At 41.6% G+C, this 19275-nt stretch overlaps 2 protein-coding genes across 4 annotated transcripts in view; one reads left to right on the forward strand and one right to left on the reverse strand.

Annotated features, from left to right (window-relative positions):
• The window catches only part of GDAP1L1 (ganglioside induced differentiation associated protein 1 like 1), a 37752-nt gene extending 30826 nt beyond the window's left edge, over positions 1–6926 (reverse strand). Inside the window, exons 1-2 of the mRNA XM_023756256.1 lie at positions 6383–6926; positions 2470–2663 (exon numbers count right to left, since the gene is read on the reverse strand). The gene's annotated coding sequence lies outside the window, so the exon portion shown is untranslated. The remainder of the gene's footprint in view (positions 1–2469; positions 2664–6382) is intronic.
• Positions 6927–7044: 118 nt separating this feature from the next.
• Positions 7045–18329, forward strand: OSER1 (oxidative stress responsive serine rich 1). Of its 3 annotated transcripts, none has more exons than XM_006091428.3 (4): positions 7045–7201; positions 10729–10844; positions 13978–14091; positions 17130–18329. In XM_006091428.3, exons 2-4 carry the CDS (start codon positions 10768–10770, stop codon positions 17815–17817), a joined length of 879 nt encoding a protein of 292 aa, XP_006091490.1. In that variant the 5' UTR covers positions 7045–7201; positions 10729–10767; the 3' UTR covers positions 17818–18329. The 3 variants fall into 3 exon arrangements, with proteins under 3 accessions (XP_006091490.1, XP_014313619.1, XP_014313618.1); XM_014458132.2 differs by lacking the exon at positions 7045–7201 and adding an exon at positions 7934–8507; XM_014458133.2 differs by lacking the exon at positions 13978–14091.
• The last annotated feature ends 946 nt before the right edge of the window (positions 18330–19275 follow it).

The raw sequence follows: 19275 nt of genomic DNA on the forward strand, positions 1-19275 counted from the left end.
TCAGCAGTGCAGGGGTTATCTCAGCCATTCATGGCCTCACAGATTGTACACTCCATTCCACTGCCATGATTCGTGTGCATTCTAGAGAGTGGAGATCCACTAGACCAGGCAGGCAGCCTCCACATATGCCTTTGCTTACTGGAAAACCGTAGCACAGATCCAATGCAAAGAACTGCTGGCAAAAGTCCTGTTCCTGGGACCAGGGCAGGAGCTGTATGCCCACTTGCGAATCTGCTACTGGGTGATCTGCAAAGGCTGCAGGTAAACCCAGGCCATTTTGGCCACATGGGACATTTTCTTGGGAGTATCCAGTTATTACTGACAGGTCCTCCACGGACACTTCCTCCAGGCTGGCTCCAGCTTGCTCTGAGCTAAATGAAAGGAGGGGGGCACTTCTCCAGGAGTCCTTGCCATGTTGGGCAGGGCTCAGGACTGGGCTCCACCTTTTTTCCATTTGACAGGACATATTGGAGGGTGTTAGAACATATTCATGCTGCACCTGAGCCTATGCCAGCAGCTCTGGGCTCCACAGAAGCCCCCGAGGCTTGGCTCAGCTGTGCCAGCCTGGGAAATTCACAGGGTAAATAGACCACAGGTTTCACAGAGAGAAATGAGAATGAGGATTTCTTTTTGGTGTTTGGGAGATGAGTCCATGGTGGGTGTTGTAGGCCAGTGCAAGAACATTTTTTCTGGAGCTGTGGTCTGTGGTCAGGAGTATCTCTGGGCTGTGATGATGATTCTTGGAGGTGGCTCCTGGGTCTTGGTATCCACTGGGAGAACGTGCTTTGTAAGGGCAATAGAGCAATTCTGAAGGCCAGAGGATGGAGACTTAAACCTGAAGTACTGATGACTTCTTAAGGTCTATATTGAGGATTATTTTCTATACCTTATCAGGGAAAAACCAGCAGGCATGTACATAATTAAATCTTAAGAACAGACTGCATAGTGATAATCAAAGGCATAGATTTTTAAAAAATCTTTAATGGTTTTTCAAAAACAAAACAAAAATACATGTTCATTATAGCAAATGTAAATAATATATAAAGTAAGAAGTAAAAGTAAGTCTATTCTCCAGAAGAGGTACAAAGTAAAATAAGGTATCATTTTTCAAATGACCAGATTGACAAGTTTAAAAAGAATGGCAATATCCAGCACTGGCAAGGTGTGGGCCAGGGTTTGCCAACTCCAGCATTACTAACACAATTTTTTGTTTTGAGGGGACTTTCTTACTTTAAGATGTTTAGTGGCAAGTAAATATATCCCTAGACACTGTCAAATGTCTACCCCAAACACCACTGGTGTGAGTGGAATCTGGCATTTGATATATCTATTAAATATTAAAATTTGTGTCACCAGCAACTTTACTTCAAAATACATTTATAGAAGTAGAAACTTGTTTGACAAGCATTTTCATGCGTCATTGATAACGTTTAAGAAAATTAGTAATGATCCAAATGACATCTGTTCCTAGACTATATAAATGCTCAGATATAGAAAAAATTAAATAGCTCTGATGTAGAGAGCTCTTCAAGATAAAACTGTTAAGGGTGGAGGGGAAGGGGAGGAAAGGTGCTGAACAATTTCATTTTTGTGAAATCTAAAGAATAAAGTTGTATGAGCAAGTGCATGTGTATTGAAAAATATGTATGTAGATACTTATACACATATATTTTTTTAAATACTCACCTGAGGATGTTTTTATTGATTTTTTTATTTTGAGAGAGAGAAACATCAATCAGTTGCCTCCTGCATGTGCCCTGACTGGGGATCAAACCTTCAACCTAGGTATGTGCCCTGACCGGGAATCGAACCCACAACCTTTTTAGTGTATGGGACGACTCTCCAGCCAACTGAGCCATCCAGCCAGGGCGGTGTGTGTGTGTGTAATATTTTTTTAAAGCCTGGCAGGAGGTGTACTAATCCACAAACACTGGTGATCTATCTGTGCAGCAGGATGGAGGGCTACAGGCAGGTAGCATATGGAATTTTCCATTTCTACCTTAAATATTTCAGCATCACTTGTATCATTTTACAAGGACATTGTAAAATAATATAGATAAAAATACGTAGTAGAAAAGAAAAAAAAAGAGAAAAGGAAAGAAGCCCTCATTAGAGTCCTGCCTTCCCTCTCTTGGGATAAGTAAACTTGGCTTCAGGGGTTCCTCATGCTGCACACTTTAAAGTTCTCAAGGCAGCTTCATATGCACCACCTCATCAGATCCTCAAAGCAATTCTCCTAAGTTGGCAGAGAGGGGTAGTTATTTCCATCTTGCAAATGAGGAAACTGAGACTCAGAGAGTGCAGTGACTTGTCCAAGGGCCAACCAGCAGAGTGGGCGGCCCAGGAAAAAGCAAGTGGGAGGCCAGCCACACAGTAACAGGAGCACCCCAAAGTAACAGGAGCAGGTCCAGACACACAGGCTCTTATAACCATGGGCCTAACATGCTTGCCCTGCTGAATCACTCCTACCTGTGGTTCCAACTCCTTTAACTTCTCTTTGGTTCTTATTCCTTCAACCAAAGCTGGTATTCATCTTCCAAAATAATTCTCATCCTTCTGGCTCTCCTTTGCTGAAGGCATCATGCTTTGGGAAGAGCAGGGATTTGAGATCTGACTCTGTCACTCCTCAGTTCAGGAAGTGGCTTCACCTCTCTGGGCTTCAGCTATAAAATAGAGATAAACATAATAAACTCTGAGTTGTTTTAAGGGTCAAAGCAATCATGTGTGTGAATGCATTTTATAAATTATAAAAGACTTATAAACATCAGTTAATTTTTCCTGGCCAGAGTGGCTCAGTGGTTCTTAACCTGGAGTTTAGGTCAAGAACTAAAGGGGTAAAAGAACAGCTCACCCTAATCTAATAAACATATCTGTGGCATACACACAAATACTTGTTTAAAGCTTTTCACTTTTAATTGACATTTAACATACACACAGAAAAAGGTGCATATTCGATGTGTACAGCTTGTGAACTGAACACACTATGAGCAACATCAGATCAAGAAAGAGAATGTTACCGGCACCCCTGAAGCCCTGCTCAATACTCCCTTCCAGTCCTTACCATTTACCCATTTTCTTCTGTAGCTTTACTGATAGATTCTATATTTTGGCCTTAACACCTTCCTGATGTCATCATACAGATTAAAGTTCAAATGAATGAACATTTGAGAGAAGGCAAGACCCTAGGTCTTTAAGTTTTGAAGACTCACTGTCAAGGGCCTTATCACAATGAAGGAAAGAGAATCTGTAATCCTGGGCTCCCTCTGCAAGTGATCAGTAACTATCAAGAAAAGCCTCCCATTCCTCCTGTAGCGCTGAGACTAGGACTGAAGTTGCTGCAGACTTAATCCAAACCAGTGCAGAGGGATGTGGCCAAGTCATTTGTCAAGCATTCCAAAGTCCTCATTCATTCCCCACTCTGTGACCCAACATTTCAGAAAGACAAGTATCAAATAGCAGACAGCTTTGGGGCTATGTAGAGAATGCCAGTTAAGTGCAGTTAATCTCTTCCCCAACTTTCACCAATTTGTCCCCTCCCCGCCCCCCCCAAAAAAAGAGAATGTTATAGTAAAAGGCCCTGCTGCTAAAATCACTGTCAAAGGAGTCGAGATCCCAGTTATGGTTCTAAAAAGCCAACAGGCAACTGTAGTATTTGCTGAGATGACTGACATACTGATGGACTCACTCACTCATTCAATACATATGGTGGCAAACCCTGTGCCAGGTACCAGGGACACAAGATGCAGCTCCTGAGATGATGGAGGAAGTGTGAAGTACTATGGATGCACACAGTGTGGGGGCATTTAACCTACACCGAGAGAATAGGAACTGAGGGAGGGAAAGTTGAGAAAAATGTAACAGATAATTCTTGCCCTCCAGAAGCTTAGGATCCAACTGGAGACACAAGAAATGTATGGGCACCTGGACACACGTATGGCTCAGTGGTTGAGCATCTATCCATGCACCAAGAGGTCACCAGTTCAATTCCAGGTCAGGGCACATGCCTGGGTTGTGGGCTCATTCCTGGTATGAGCCATGCAGGACTGCCTCGGTTCCAATTCTAGCTCCACCACTTACTAGCTGTGTAATCTCAGGCAAGTTACTTTGCTTCAGTTTCCTCATTTGGAAGATAATTGTACTAGTAATCTCATAGGATTGTTGTGAAGATTAGAATGACATCTCTGACACACAGTATGAGCTATAAAAGTACTATCTTTCACTATTATTTTCCATTTTAATGCTGTTCTGCCCAGCCAGTGTTGCTCAATGGTTGAGCATCAACCTATGAACCAGGAGGTCATGGTTTGATTCCGGGTTAGAGCACATGCCTGGGTTTCCAGTTAGATCCCCAGTAGGGGGCAAGCAGGAAGCAGCTGATTAATGATTCTTCCTCATCATTGATTTCTCTCTCATCATTGATGTTTCTATCTTTCTCTCTCCCTCTCCCTTCCTCTCTCTGAAATCAATGAAAAATTTATATATAAATTTAATATAAAAATTGTATATAAAATTATATATAAAAATTATATGTTGTTTTTCATCTGTTCCCTGTCAGCTAGGTTCAGTAGTTACATGAGAAATAGGCAACAATACCCATTCAGTTGCTCAAACTAGAAAGCAAATTGTCAGCCCACTTTCTCCCACTGCTCCTTCTGCACACAATCTCTCACCAAAGCCTGATCTATACAAGTTTCAATCGATTCACTTGTTCTCCATTCCCACCGCCACCTGCTCTTGAGAGCACTGCCATCTCAGGCCTGGATCACTGTGCCATCCAAGTGGAAACCAGAGTAATCTTTCTAAAATAACACGGTCCTTCCTCTTCTCATCCACAGCTTCCATGGTTCTTAGAATAAATCCCTTGGCGTAGCCTTTAAGACCCTTCCTAACCTGATTCCTACTTTCATTTGCACTTCAAATTCCTCGTGTCCAAAACTGAACTCTGCCCAAACCGGCTGGCTTCCTGGATTTCCCGCTTGAGTGAATGGTGCCACCTACTGACCTCAAGAGGGATCCTGCCTTCCAAATACTCCGAGTAATAAACCACATTCTCAAAAAACATCTAACTTCATGGAGATATGCTTATATGAAGCACTTTAAAACATTTGGGGCTTTAGTATTTGATACCATAATGGGTAGAAGTTAAGGTGAACTGAAGAATTCACCAAAATTACATTTAGCACTTACTAACCTCCAGGAATTCAGTAATCTAGACCAGCGGTTCTCAACCTGTGGGTCGCGACCCCTTTGGGGGTCGAACAACCCTTTCACAGGGGTCACCTAAGACCATCGGAAAACACATATATAATTACATATTGTTTTTGTGATTAATCACTATGCTTTAATTATGTTCAATTTGTAACAATGAAATTGGGGGTTACCACAACATGAGGAACTGTATTAAAGGGTCGAGGCATTAGGAAGGTTGAGAACCACTGATCTAGACACAGTCTTTGCCCTCAAGGATGTGTTTTATCTGAAGAAATATTTTGAAATGATAATTTAATACACATATTTCATCTTGATGCAGGTCACTTGGCAACTCCTGAGGGGGAAAAATGTCTATTTTCCTTTTCTACTCTTTTCTAAGAGATGTTGAGAGATTGGCGTTCAAGAGATGAAATCCCAGTCACTTACTAGCACTATGTGACACACGCCAAGGGGAGCAAGAACAAGTTCCCTAACCTCTGGGCGTCCCAGTCATCCTCAGCTGTAACAGGTGTAAAACCGCAGGACAGTAAATGAGAGAACGTGTACATAGCTGCTGCACAGCCGAGGGCCGCCATTATTATTATCGTCGTTAGGTTTTACGTTGGAACTTTACCATGAACAGGTAGCTATTCTTTCGTGCCCTATCAGTGGGGCCTCTGGTGTGAACAGGAGACTTCTAAACGTTTCACCGAGGCCGCATGACATGCTTTGTGTGTGACCACCTTATACAATATCCTGTAGATTCCACTCCCTGACGGGGGTCGGGCGCTCCAAGGTCTGTCCAGTTAGGTGACGGCATCTAAGTACTGGGGAATGGAGGTGGGAGGGTCCAGTTGGGGTTCAGGCAACAACTCCCACCTGAGGCTGAGCCGAAACCAACTCTACCCAAGTCTGTCGAGGAAAGCCATTCTCTCCCACGAAGCTCAGAGAAGCGGAGACATGGAGCTGTTGAGTGAGGGGAGGAGGCACAACCAGATCAGCCGAATCAGTCCCAGTGATGGAGGGGCCGCCAGCTGTTGCCCAGCTCACCCCTTCCCCGCCTGCCATCAGGGCAACCATCAGAATCATAAAAGTGGAAAAATCCCTAAAAAATCACCTACTTGGGTGGACTGTCTAAAACGTTGCTAAACATTTAGTGCATTTCTCTTCGAAAGGGTCTATTATTTCTCACCAGGTTCTTAAAGGAGTCCATGCCTGAGAAAAACGACACTGGCTGTTAAGATTCTTCACTTAACAGATGGAGAAACTGAGGCGGAGGTGAAAGCGGTCGCTCCAGTCAAACAACAGGGGCACTAAAGCCAAGGCTTTTCAGTGGCAATTCCGGCCTCCATTCCTGGCCTTGGCCCCGGTCTGGTACCGCCTGGCTTCTCCGCAGGCCCTGAAAGACCCCCAGGAGGTGTGGTGTCCCCGACTCCTGGAGACGTTGCAGGCGGTCCTGATTCTAACACCCAGGGGACGGGCTAGGCGCTCAGAGGGGCTCCGGAGCCGTGAAGACGCCCACCCTGGCCTCACCCCCAAGGAATTCCGTTGCCTTGGTGGCTCAGCTAGAGCTCCAAGCACAGTGCGCCTCGCGAAGTGGAGGCTCCTTCGCGACTGTGAAGAGCAGCGCCTACTCACGCGCCCGAGGGAGGAGGAAGTAGACGCGCCCCGCGAGCCGGTCCTGAGCGAACCCACTGCGCACGGAGGAGGGAGCAAAGAGAATAACAGGAAATGACGCAGGCGCACGTGCTTCCGAGAGGGCCGGTGCGAGGCGTCTGAGAGGCGCGGCCGCCGCTCCGCACCTGCGCAGTCGCCGCCTGCAGCGCTGCCGAGTCACGGAGGCGGGAGGAGCATAAATAGAGGGCGGGGCGCGTGCCCGAGTGACGCAGGCGCAGTGCGACTCGGAGGCGCGGGCCGCCCCCTCCGCGGGTTTGGATCCGGGTCAGTCAGGCTCCGTGATCCGGGACAGACTAGCTGAACCGACGGGACTGGGTAACCAGAGTGCGAGAAGGTGAGAGTCCCGACAGGGAGGGGTCGCGGCACCGCCCCTCGGCCCCCTGGCCCAGCCTGGCCGCGGGCGATTTCCTCGGGCCCGTCCGCCTCCTGTCGGGTCGCGCCCGGGCGGGCACTGACGGCGGGGCCGGGCCGGACTTGGGCCTCTTCGCCACCTCCTCGGCTGCTGCGGCCTGGCCCTGCCCAGCTCCGCTCTATCGCCCCTTCCCGCCTTCCTGTTCTCTCGTTGCTCCTGCCCGGTCTTGCTCCTCCGCCTTCTCCCGCCGGGCCGTAGCTTCCCCTTTTCACTCTCCTCGGCCGCCCTTTGCCCCTTCCCGCCCTTTCCCGCTCGTTTCTGAGCCCCAGTCTCGTTGGCTGCCTCTTTGCCTCCTCCTGCATCCCGGGCGCCTTCGCCCAACTGAAATCTCTCATTCTGGACGGGGGAGTGTCCTGGAGGGGCCGCCTCCCAGCAGGAGACCCCAGGCGGCCAGACCAGGGGGTTCCTGGACAACTCCCCGCTCTCCGAGCCCCGCTGGGCTCTGACCTTTTCTCCCGATCCTTCCCAACTGCGACCCCTCCAGATTCTGGGTGAAAAGAACAACATTGTGCTCTGGCTCTAGCCAGAAGAGCGTGTGTCGGGGTTGAAGTGGGTGTGGAGAGAGAGGTGTGACTGTGTTTCATCTCGGGGGGCCGATGGTTTCAACCTCGTCGTGTTGGCGACTTAGAGACTCGCTGGACAGGGCTTTCTTTCCCCGACTCAGCGCTTGCTTCCGGGGGGCCGGGGAAGTTCCTAAATCTTGAACATTGTGATGACGCGCTGACGCGCGGATCGTTTATTCTTCCCCGGGTCTCTCCTAGGCTCGAGGTTGAAAGAGGTTTTGGTGAAAACGGCAAGATAGAAATAAGATTGTGACACGTGCTATTCGTTGAAAGTCAGAGAAAACCAGAAATTTTGATTGAGGAACTTAGAAGGATTTTGCTTGTCATTTTTGAAAGGTTGGGGGAAACCGGAGGCATAAATTGCCCTGTGTGATTTGACTTAAAACAATACAAAGTAACTTCGAATAGGCCTTTAACAGTTTGATCTTTTGGGAGATAGTTCAAGAAATCAGCGCTGTGAAAACGGCAAGGAAGTCCCCCACAAGTTTAATGTGAATTGTGTTCCCCGGAGTTTGTCCTAGAGCTCTTGATGTGAGTGAATAGGAAGGTAGGAATACTGAGGAGCATAATAAGCCTTTTGTGAATTACACACCGGCTCTGATTTAGCGCTTAAGATCGTGCCGAACACTTACCTTTGCTCAGGGTTAATAGAACCGAGAGAAAAGGTGGGTAATCAAAAATGCTGAAGTCTGAAAATAATTGAGATGGAACTTCATTCCTAAACGTTTCGTCTGCAGCCAGTTTTTATTTTGGTCTGTTTTGGTGTTTAACTTTGAGTGTGTCAACAAGAATGTTAACTAAGTTTGTGTTAACGTCCAGATTTTAGAGGTCACCTGCAGTGCTCTTAAATCAGCGCTATATAATTAAAAGTTACATATTTGGGTATAGAGCTTCTTAACACAGTCTTCGGGCAGGAACCCAGGCAGGGGCTTCCCAGCCCTGGTCTGTGTCAAGTCCCCCCGTGTATCCCTAGTCCAGCCTAGTGCTTGCGCCCAGGGTAAGAATTCTGTATTTGTGGAGGGAGAGAACTTCCGCCTGCAGAATTCAGCATGTACATCTAGAAGTGATGTACTGATTTCCAGAGAGGCGGGAGAGGGTTAGTGTGGGGTCTGCAGGGCTGCGGAGACTCGGCTCAGATGACTTAACTCTATAAAGGCCATTCCTCCGAGTGAGCATTTGACTGACTGGTTATAAAGTAATTGAGGAAAACTGTAAGTCAAACTTTACTGTAGTTCTGCCCGCAGGATGAATTTGTTTACAACCTACGATAGCACTCTTTCAGATGCGGTGGGCTTTAAAATTATTAGAATGTGATCTTTGCTCACCCCTCTTCCTAGGTTTGTAGGACATTATTGTGTGTGGGGGGGGGGGGGGGGGGGGAGGATCCTCTACAGATTAGGAACCAGTGAAGTATAGAATTGATAATGTTCATACACTGGTTAAATAAACCAGCAAAATATATGTGGGAATGTATTTAAATTTTTTGTCTTGAGAAGTTGAGGTGAAAGCTGAGTTCTTTTGAGACTGTTTTCAGTGTTCAATGTTTCATTCCCTGGAGAGAGCTGACTAAAATATCTTCCTCTACGTAAATAAAAAAGGAAACGAGTCGTCTTGATTCCTTGCTTCATTTGTACTACATGGTCACATTATATCTAACATATTACAACACACTCTGACCTTTGGAATATTGGAGGTCTCACAATGCATCAAGCCCACCCTGAGAAATGAGCAGAGAGGGACTCAGAGGATCCAGGGCTCTACAGAGAGGCACTGCTCTCTGGGAGTCCCCCGGGGGGTGGGGGGAGGGTAAGGGGTAGCAAGCAGGTTAGGAATAAAGAAAGAAGAGGTAGAGTGACTCCTTCGCTTCAAAAATTCCCCATCTTCTGTTTTTTGTTTGTTAGTTTTAATGTTTTTCAGATTCTCTGTGACATTATAGATACTAGTTGAAAAAATAACTAGAATCTTTTACCAAGTGAAAAAATAATTGGGAAACTAGATTCAAAGAATTTATTAACATACCTCAGTGGTGTTTCTTGTTGCTTTGGTTGGTTCCCCTTTCCCTTTTCTTTGTTTAAATGTAATAATCAGGGTGGAAAGAAAAAACTTGATTATTTGTTTTTTATTTTTTGGCTTTAAAAAATTGAACATCACTTAAATGTTCATCTATAGAACAGTAATTTCTCTTTTTTCTTCCTACCTCTTTTTGGGGGGCTAAGTCCTTTATATTTTTTTGAATTGTAAGTATAATTCATTTTTTATCTTTTATAATAAAATATTCAAAGCCATTTAAAAAAATGAAGGTATCAACCTTATAGGTTAACTGTGGAATAATCAGTAAACATGTTTGTAATTCTGCTTTGATATTCATATCCAGTTTGATATCTGGATATGAATATTGATATGAATAATGATATTCAGGTGAGGATTGCTTTAGAGAAATGCTGCCATGTATCATGAAGTTATACTTAACTAGAATTTTTAGGGTTAGACTAGATAAATAGTAGCATTTTAAAGAATCAGAATGCTATTCGTTTGGCTTTTCCCTTTTATTTCTGATGCAAAGGTTATTTTGTCTATAGGTTTCTAGACCTCTACAAATGGAGAGATTTTCCTCCCTTTAAAAAAGTATATTTAAACAGATTTTAGGTGATATTGTTTCCAAAACTGTGTAATAGGATATTGGCATCAAGTATTTGGGCATTTTAAATTCTATCTTAATAAATTCAAGAAATCATCTACACTGAAACTTCTTTTTAGAAATAGAAATTTGTTCCCCTCTCCTCTAACAAAAAGTAATAGTATCAGGAATAAAGATTTTAACAAAATATATACTTCTGAACCCACCTGTTGTCACTGTGCTCATTTTATTTTGATTTTCTTTTTTAGTATAAGCGGGAACATCATAGTAGTGTAAAAAGTTTCACAATGAAATCCGAAGCCAAGGATGGAGAGGAGGAGAGTCTACAAACTGCTTTCAAGAAATTAAGAGTGGATGCATCAGGGTAATTATATATAATATGTTATTTGGGAATTATTCACTAGACTTAAATAGCCTTTTTTCTGAAGAGCTTTTTCTCTACTAAATTTTCTCATTATTTGTAGAAGATATAAATGTTAATAATGTGACATTCTACCAAATCTGCACAGCATTGTATTTCTTGTAAAAGAAACTCTTCTGTTAAATTTTGAAAAGTTGTAGTTCATTTGTACGCCAAGGTTCCGTGGTTTGATTTTCCTTAACTTTGAGGAGTGCTTTCCCCCTCTCTTTTTAATCAAACATTATCAAGCGGTGTCCCATTAAGGATTTTCTCGTATATCTCTAGGGAATCACAGTATTTTTCACTAAAAGTGAATTACCTCAATAGAAATCTCTGCAGACATTGTCGATTTCATGGGCTCTATTGCTGAGACTATCACTATGGAAACCTATTCATTAGGGTTCTGTCACAGAGATCAATAATCTTGGACCCTTTGGCCAAAATAATTAGAGCACCTACAGACCAGCTGCTGTCTGAATGTTAAAATTTCACCCTTTGCAAAATGTTCTGGGTAGTATTCTTCTCATCCCCATTCTTTGCCCCAGGCCAGAAGAAACCTCAGATTTTTAATGGATATAAGAATATTTATTTTCATGAATGGAAACCAAACACTGGAAACTCAGAGTACAAAACTCCACAACAAGTAATAATAATAATCATTAAAATTATATCACTATGTCCTGGACACTAGCCTGAGTACTTTACATACATTATTTAGTCCTCACTACCAACTTAGAAGATAGTTATTACTGTTATTCCAGTTTACAGACAAGCCACAGATGAATTAAGCTACTTCTTAAAGGTCACATCGGTAAGAGACCTAGACAGTTTGTCTCCAGAACCTGTGCTCTTAACCATTCCTTTATATGGTACCTTGAAGACAACTTGAAGAAATGCATGCAATACCTGGCAGATAGTAAAAATTAAATAGATGTTGTTATAGCTGTCTGCTTATTGCTAACACTATTTTGGCCTACCAAATGAGATTTGTACTAATAGACTGATTTATGCTAAATATACTAATTGTGTAATAGCTGTTACAGGTGCTCACATTTGCTTCCATGATACTTCAAATAAGTATCTCTCTCTTCCCAGTGGTTTTTTCAATATTGTGGTCATTTTGCCATGAAAGTTGATTGGCACTTTATAAGCCATTTTGGGAAATGGAAACAAAGCAGACAAACAGTTCCAGATTGTGGTCATAGTGTATGCTTTCATGATTTTGGGTACAGTAAAAAAAAATGTTTAAAGCAGGAAAATACTAGTAATGCTGCATATATATATATATGTATACATACAAAATTTCTTAGTATATACATTTATATAAATAACTCTTGATATACAGATTCTTTTCCTGGTATTTTAAGAAGTTGGGTCCTAGCTGATTTGGCTCAATTGATAGAGCGCTGGCCTGCAGGCTAAAGGGTCCTGGGTTCGAGTCTGGTCAAGGGCACATGCCCAGATTGTGGGCTCCATCCCCAGTAGGGGATGTGCAGGAGGCAGCGGATCAATGATTCTCTCTCATCATTGATGTTTCTATCTCTCCCTCTCCCTTCCTCTCTGAAATCAATAAAAATACTTTTTTTTAAAAAAAGAAGTTGGAGCATAAAATTAAGCTGTTTCACTACTCTTAAAATTCCTTGGAACATTAAAAAAACCTTTCAAAATATCTGTATAATATATGACCAAATATTATATATTTGTAGCATGTGATCTGCTTTGAGTACAATTATAGAAAGAGAAGTAGCAGTGAAGAGCATTTGAGAAAACTGAACAAATAAGAGTAGAAGGGGTGAGTCATTACCATGAGTAAGCAGAATAAGACTTGTATAATGTATCATACATCTCTAGTTGTTTCATATTGTTGCTGACTTACAAATGGGACATCTGAGGTACTGACTCATAAACTAACCAAGCCTTGCCTGGAATTTAGCATGATCCTGTTAAGCAGGTTTTGATTTCTAGTGGTATTTGTCTTATCAAGACAAATCTCTATATATTTATTATAAAACAACATAATCCTTTTTATCTGACTATAAAATAATACATGCATATTATAGACAACTTCACAAAAATAAAAAAGGAAGTAAACATCACATAATCACTGTTAATATATAGACTATATATAACACCATATACTTTTTGTACACAGTTGAGATCATAATGTATGTATAGGTGCTTATCCCTGCTGTTTCCTCTTAATATTATGAGCATTCTCTCATGTTATTAAAAGGTCTTTATACACTTTATTTTTAATACATTTCTAATACTCCATCGCATAGATCTGCCGTAATTCATATAATGCAGTATTTTCTGTTATTGGATATTTAAGTTATTCCCAGTACTTTTTATTTTTAATTATATTTCAGTGGACATCTTTTTATTTTACTTTAGTAGGTTTTATATTTCTAAAGGGTTTTTATCAGTACCACAACATGTGAGGTAGGAGCCGTGTGTGTGTGTGTGTGTGTGTGTGTGTGTGTGTGTGTGTGTGTTGAAAAGGTCTGAAAGGATTCATACCAAAATGTTAATGTTACTAATCTCCAGGTTGTGAGATTATAGATAATTATTTTTTCTCTCTTTTACATTTTTTCATCTTCTTTACTGGAAACCCATATTACTTGTGTAATTTCAAACTGCCAAGATTTAGCTCAGTAAATATTTCAAGTTTATTAGTTGTAAAAATTAGAATATTTTTCTAAAAGTTGTATAATATTTGAAAATGTATTCCTTTTCAAGTTAGATTGAGTCTCCTAAAGCTTTTGCTCCTAAACTTAGTTTCCAGCTCTGGTTGCACACATAAAATAAGTGGTCAGTGTCATTAGCATTCTCCCTGGACATAAGGCCTGATCTGCCCCAGATAAACAGCCTAAAGTCTATTTTTATCCTGCTGCTGGCTATATTTAAGAATCATTCTTTGGCTTGTGATTTTGCAACAGTGGGCTTTTTAGGGATCCTCTAAATTTGGTTCCAAAGGAAAATTTGCACTAAAAGCTGAATAATTTTTGAGAAACTCAAACTAGAAAGGAAACAAGTTTTGCTTGGGTTGGTGAGAACAATAAGTGCTGTAGCTGTAAATTTTGTTTATTTTCTTTAGGTCCATAGCATCTCTGTCTGTTGGAGAAGGCCCATGTGTTAGAGCATCAGTCAGAACAGCAGCAGACGATACCAAACCTAAAACCACATGTGCATCTAAAGACAGTTGGCATGGGTAAGAGCTGCCTCTTGCAGATGATTTTTAACTCAATACCTTAAAATATTACTGGATTTTCTTTCCCATGTATCCAGAAATGGGTATGTATGATATGGAACCCAAGACTCAATGTTTAGAGAAGACCCATTCTTCCCAATTATGGATGTGCTGAGATTTGCTCTATGTTCTGATACATAGTCAGTTTCTATAAATGTTCTATGTTGCTTGAGAAGAATGAGTTTTTCTCTAATCATTCTTGAGTTCCATGTATGTCCATTAAATTAAGCTTTTAATTATTATTTAAAATAGACAGTGTTTGAATTTTTTAAATAATTTTTTTGTCAGCTTGACCTATCAATTATTGAGAAGTATGTTGAAATCTCTATGGGAATCCATTTGTCTGGTTTCCCCTTACGCTCTATATTTTTGCTTTATGTATTCTGAGGCTATTTTGTAGGATCATACAGCCTACATTTGTGACAGTTTAGAATGTTTTCTTTGTGGTGAATTGAGACATCATATAGTGACATTCTTAATCCCTCATAATGGCTTTTGTCTTAAAGTCTATTTTGTCTGGAATTAGTAGAGCTAATACAGTTGTCTTTTAGTTAGTATTTGCCTAGTGTATCTTTTTCTAGTATTTTCAATCATTCTGTGTTTTAAAATTTTAGGTGTGTCTCACAAATATATATGACTTGTTTTATTTAATCTGATAATTTTTTAACTGCTTAAACTCATTTACATAGATTTTACTTTATGCTATTTGTTGTCCTTTTTTTTAATTTCCTTTTCTCATCTTTAAAAAAATTGTTTGAAATGGGTTTGTTTTTCCCCCTACCATTTTCCCTTCTATTGGTTTGGAGATTGTATACTTTGTTTCTATTATTTTAGTAGTTAGCCTTGAAATTTTACCATACATGCTTATTAACAAAGACAAAAGTTAGTATTTGAACCCTTTTTCTTAAAACCCATTTACTCTGATCTGACTTCCATGATCTAGTTGCCCAGTATTTTAGTTCTATCACTTTTTAGACTTACAAATTAGGTTTTATTTACCTTCATTATTATTTAAATAGACAGTGTTTATTTAGATTTATCTCATTTACACTTTATTTGCTCTTACCATTCTTGCGTCTCACACCTTCCATAGGATCACTTTTTTTCTTCCTAAAGTACTTTCTTCAGAGGTTCCTTTAGTGAAGGTCTTATTGGCAAATAGGGCCTCTGTGTTATAGAACTCCATATAGAATAAAGTTAATGCTTCTGGAGTTGTATAACATCATGTTCTATTGGTAAATATATTTTGTTTTGATTTATCTGAAAATGGCTTTATTTAATTCTTGTTCTTTGAAGATAGACCTGAGTTGATATATACCTAAAATCATATTCTAGATTTGATAGTTATTTTCTCTTAGTTCTCGTCTTCTGGCTTCCATGTTGACATTGAAAAACCTTCTTTTCATCTAATTGTTCTTTTGGAAATAATCTGTCTAGTCTCAGGCAGCTCTTCAGCAGTTCCTGTTGGGTTTGGTATTCTATAGTTTGCTCCAGTGTATCTGTCATTTGCTTCAGTGTGCTTTCTATATCTATAGATTCCCTTTCATCAATTTAAAAAATTTACCAGCTGTTATCTCTTTAAAAATCACTCTCTTTCCTTTTCTATAGTCTTTCTTTCAGAGACTCCAGATTTCTTAGTCTTACATCTCTTAACTGTTACTTTTTTCCAGCTCTCCACGTCTCTGTGCTGCCTTCTTGGTCAGGGGTCAGCAAACTTTTTTTGTGGTAAAGGGCCAAATAGCAAATATTTTAGGTTTTGGCAGGCGAGAAGTGAGATCTGAGGATATTATGTAGGTACTTACATAAGTGAGAAAACTCCTGCCCTACCTGCCTGATGTGGGCTATCTTGGCTGGTGGACACACTTTGTGTTCTGCTGCTGAGAGTCTCAGGATGAAATGACTAGACTTGTGGGATGGCTGGGTTGGGGGCAATGCCAGGGTCAGTTTTACTTCCTGCCCTAGTGGTACTCAGATTCTAGTATGTCTTTCTCTCTTCCATAGAGAGCCTGGCACAGGCCAGACACTCAAACTGAGATTCTGCTTCTCAGTGCCCAGTGATTGCCGACAGCAGAGCCCTAACATGTAAATAGTAGTCAGCATGGACCCTAAGCAGAGGTGTGGCATGTCTGATGTCTTTTGGCCGGGAAGGCAGGCATGGGGAGTGACGGGGAGAATGGCCAAAGAGGTGGGGGGGGACACCTCAGCCTGGTCTCTGTGGCCCACAGGCTGTAATTTGCTGACCCCTGTTATAAATAATTTAGATATATCTTCTAGTTTAGTATTTCTTTCCCTAACTGTATGTATTCTGCTTAGCCCATCCATTTAGTTTAATTTCAAATATAAAGTTTATTTCTTAAAGTTCTATTTGGTTCTGTTTTCAAACTTGCTTGGCAATTTTGTCTCCTTTTTGCTTTGCTTGGTTCTTTTGTTTATTAAATATTTTTTTTAAAGTTATGTAGTTTATCTAATATGTCCCAGTATCTGAAAACTTCAGGAGTCTAAATCTGTCAGCTGTTAATCAGTGATAGAAATGAACCCTAAACCTGCTGCTCTGTTTAGAGATCATACCATAATGGCCATTTGTAGCATTAGCCTCACAGTGATACTGAAGCTGCTGAATTCAAGGCATAGAAACATTTAGTTTTTACACCCTACAGTTGTCTGTGCAGGGTGCTTCTCTAAACCCGTTGGGTCACAGGTTCCTGAGCCAAGGGTTGGGACAGGGTGGGTGTTCTGCACTAAATGTTTGGCTCAAGAAATGCAGGTAAAAACTACCCTTTACCTCTCCTGTTTTTGTAACTGGCTAATATGGAGATGTTGACGTTTTTGAGACACAGAGACATAGGCAGATTAAAAGGGAGGTGGGCACATCCCTTTGGGGGAAACTTATGACCTCTTAGACTCATAAGTCTGAGAGGGGGCAGATTTCCAACTGTCCTAAAACATTTGTTTAGGAGAGCTCTGTATCCCAACATCTTGTACATTTTTTTTCCTCTTAGCTCTACACGGAAGTCTTCACGAGGAGCAATGAGAACCCAACGTCGTCGAAGATCTAAATCTCCTGTCCTTCATCCCCCAAAGTTTATACATTGCAGTACAATAGCATCTTCTTCCAGCAGCCAGCTCAAGCACAAAGGCCAGACTGACTCCCCTGATGGCAGCAGTGTGCTGGGAATTTCAACCCCTAAAGACTTCAATGCAGGAGAATGCTCTACTTCTCTCGATACTAATCACACAGGGGCAGTTGTTGAGCCTTTGAGAACTTCGGTTCCAAGGCTGCCGTCAGAGAGTAAGAAGGAAGACTCCTCTGATGCTACTCAAGTCTCCCAAGCAAGTCTCAAGGCCAATGAACTCTCTGACTTTCAATCTGTTTCCAAGCTAAACCAGGGCCAGCCATGTGCATGCCTAGGCAAGGAGTGCCAGTGTAAGAGGTGGCATGATATGGAGGTGTATTCCTTTTCAGGCTTGCAGAATGTCCCTCCCTTGGCCCCAGAACGAAGATCCACGCTTGAGGACTATTCTCAGTCGCTTCACACCAGAACTCTGTCTGGCTCCCCGCGCTCCTGTTCTGAGCAAGCTCGAGTCTATGTGGATGATGTGACCATTGAGGACCTGTCAGGCTACATGGAATATTACTTGTATATTCCCAAGAAAATGTCCCACATGGCAGAAATGATGTACACCTGATAGCAAGAACCAACTAATATGCTTTAAACCAATGAAGGGCTGTCAGAGAGATGTAGTTAATGGCAGACCTGGCAGCCACTTTGTGTGAGAAGACACCTCCTGCTCACTGTGCTTGCAATAAAAACTTTACTTGGCATCTCAGTTCATATTCATTCTTTAAACTTACTCTCAGAGTTCTTACATACCTACAAACTGATCAAAGAAAAAGTCCTTTCACTGAGTGATGTTCCTGGGGGATGAAGAAACTATAATTACGTGACTGGTAGCAGTGGGTACATGGTAAAAGCATTTTTCAAATCTGAAAGATTTTGTGGCCAAGGAAATGAAATGTGGTTTTGTAACTGGACTGAACATTCGTTATGCAGTAATTGCCAGCTCAGAATATTAGAACTTCTATGACTGATTTAAGCCATCTCTGATTTAATGCAAAATTTATTGTCTTTACAGGTTTCTTATGTTATTAAGCCAGAGATCCAGAGTTTAGATTTAATATGAATAAACTAGCTGGCCTACCCTGTGTTGTTTGAGAGAATCATTAGCCATCACTAAGCAAACCCTGCTGGTGGTGGTCATCCTGAGGCATGTTACATGACGTCTCTCATGGAAGAAGCAGCTTGGAATGGGCTGCTTCAGTTGGAGCGAGGGGATGTAATATTTGAAACTAGTATTTGTCTTCTCTGTCTCTCACATTTTAATATATATGGCATGTTTCAGTCACTTGTAATGTAGATCTCATACTTCAGTTTCAAATGCTCTGGATGGATATTATCTTTGCTCTGCCTTCCTACCCCAGGAACCCCTAAGAGAATTTTATACATGCCATATCCTGTGTTTCTGGTCAATCATCCCGAAATGCCCTCTAAAGTTTGGTTAAAAAAAAAATCCTCAATTTCAGCTGGAGGATGAATCCCTATCTTTTTCATGTAGTCCCAAAGTGATTTTTACATATGCCACCTAACTTTTAATTCAGACCATCCTAAGCATGCCCATTGAATGCAGTGAAAATTTGTCTAGCCATTTTAACACCATGTTAACAAAAAGTTTGTTTTACGTAGATTACAAAGTAAGGTTTACTCTTTACTAAAACATCCCACTGTCTGTGGGGTTGATTCATGACAGTGGAGTTTGGGCTTACAAATAGGTGGACTTGGACTTGGGAGAAGTGGGGAGGGTATTTACTGGAAAAGCCCTGAACTTTAGTGAGAGACCCCTGCTAGTTACTAGTTTAGTGTGGATTGAGTAGTACTGAAGGCTGTGCATCAAGCAAGGCAGCAGAATGCCTTCCATCACAGCACTAGGGACTGTAACAGGTACTGGTCTCATAATGCTAACAGAAGGTGCACTGTTTATACAGCAAGCATTCCGCCAGGCCACTCATGCTGCCTGCTCTCAGCGGCCGCCCCCTGGGACTCCGGTGGGGCTGAGAGGACTAGGCACCGCCATCTTGTGGCTATGGGT

Source organism: Myotis lucifugus, unplaced genomic scaffold (assembly GCF_000147115.1).
Source record: "Myotis lucifugus unplaced genomic scaffold, Myoluc2.0 scaffold_90, whole genome shotgun sequence".
NCBI lineage: Eukaryota > Metazoa > Chordata > Mammalia > Chiroptera > Vespertilionidae > Myotis > Myotis lucifugus.

What these genes read in the sequence shown, in the direction of transcription:
- OSER1 (XM_006091428.3), top strand. Translation starts at nt 10,768, where the DNA reads ATGAAATCCGAAGCCAAGGATGGAGAGGAGGAGAGTCTACAAACTGCT. An exon ending in TTAAGAGTGGATGCATCAGG is followed by an intron (nt 10,845 to 13,977) that starts GTAATTATATAT and finishes TATTTTCTTTAG; the next exon opens with GTCCATAGCATCTCTGTCTG. An exon ending in TCTAAAGACAGTTGGCATGG is followed by an intron (nt 14,092 to 17,129) that starts GTAAGAGCTGCC and finishes TTTTCCTCTTAG; the next exon opens with CTCTACACGGAAGTCTTCAC.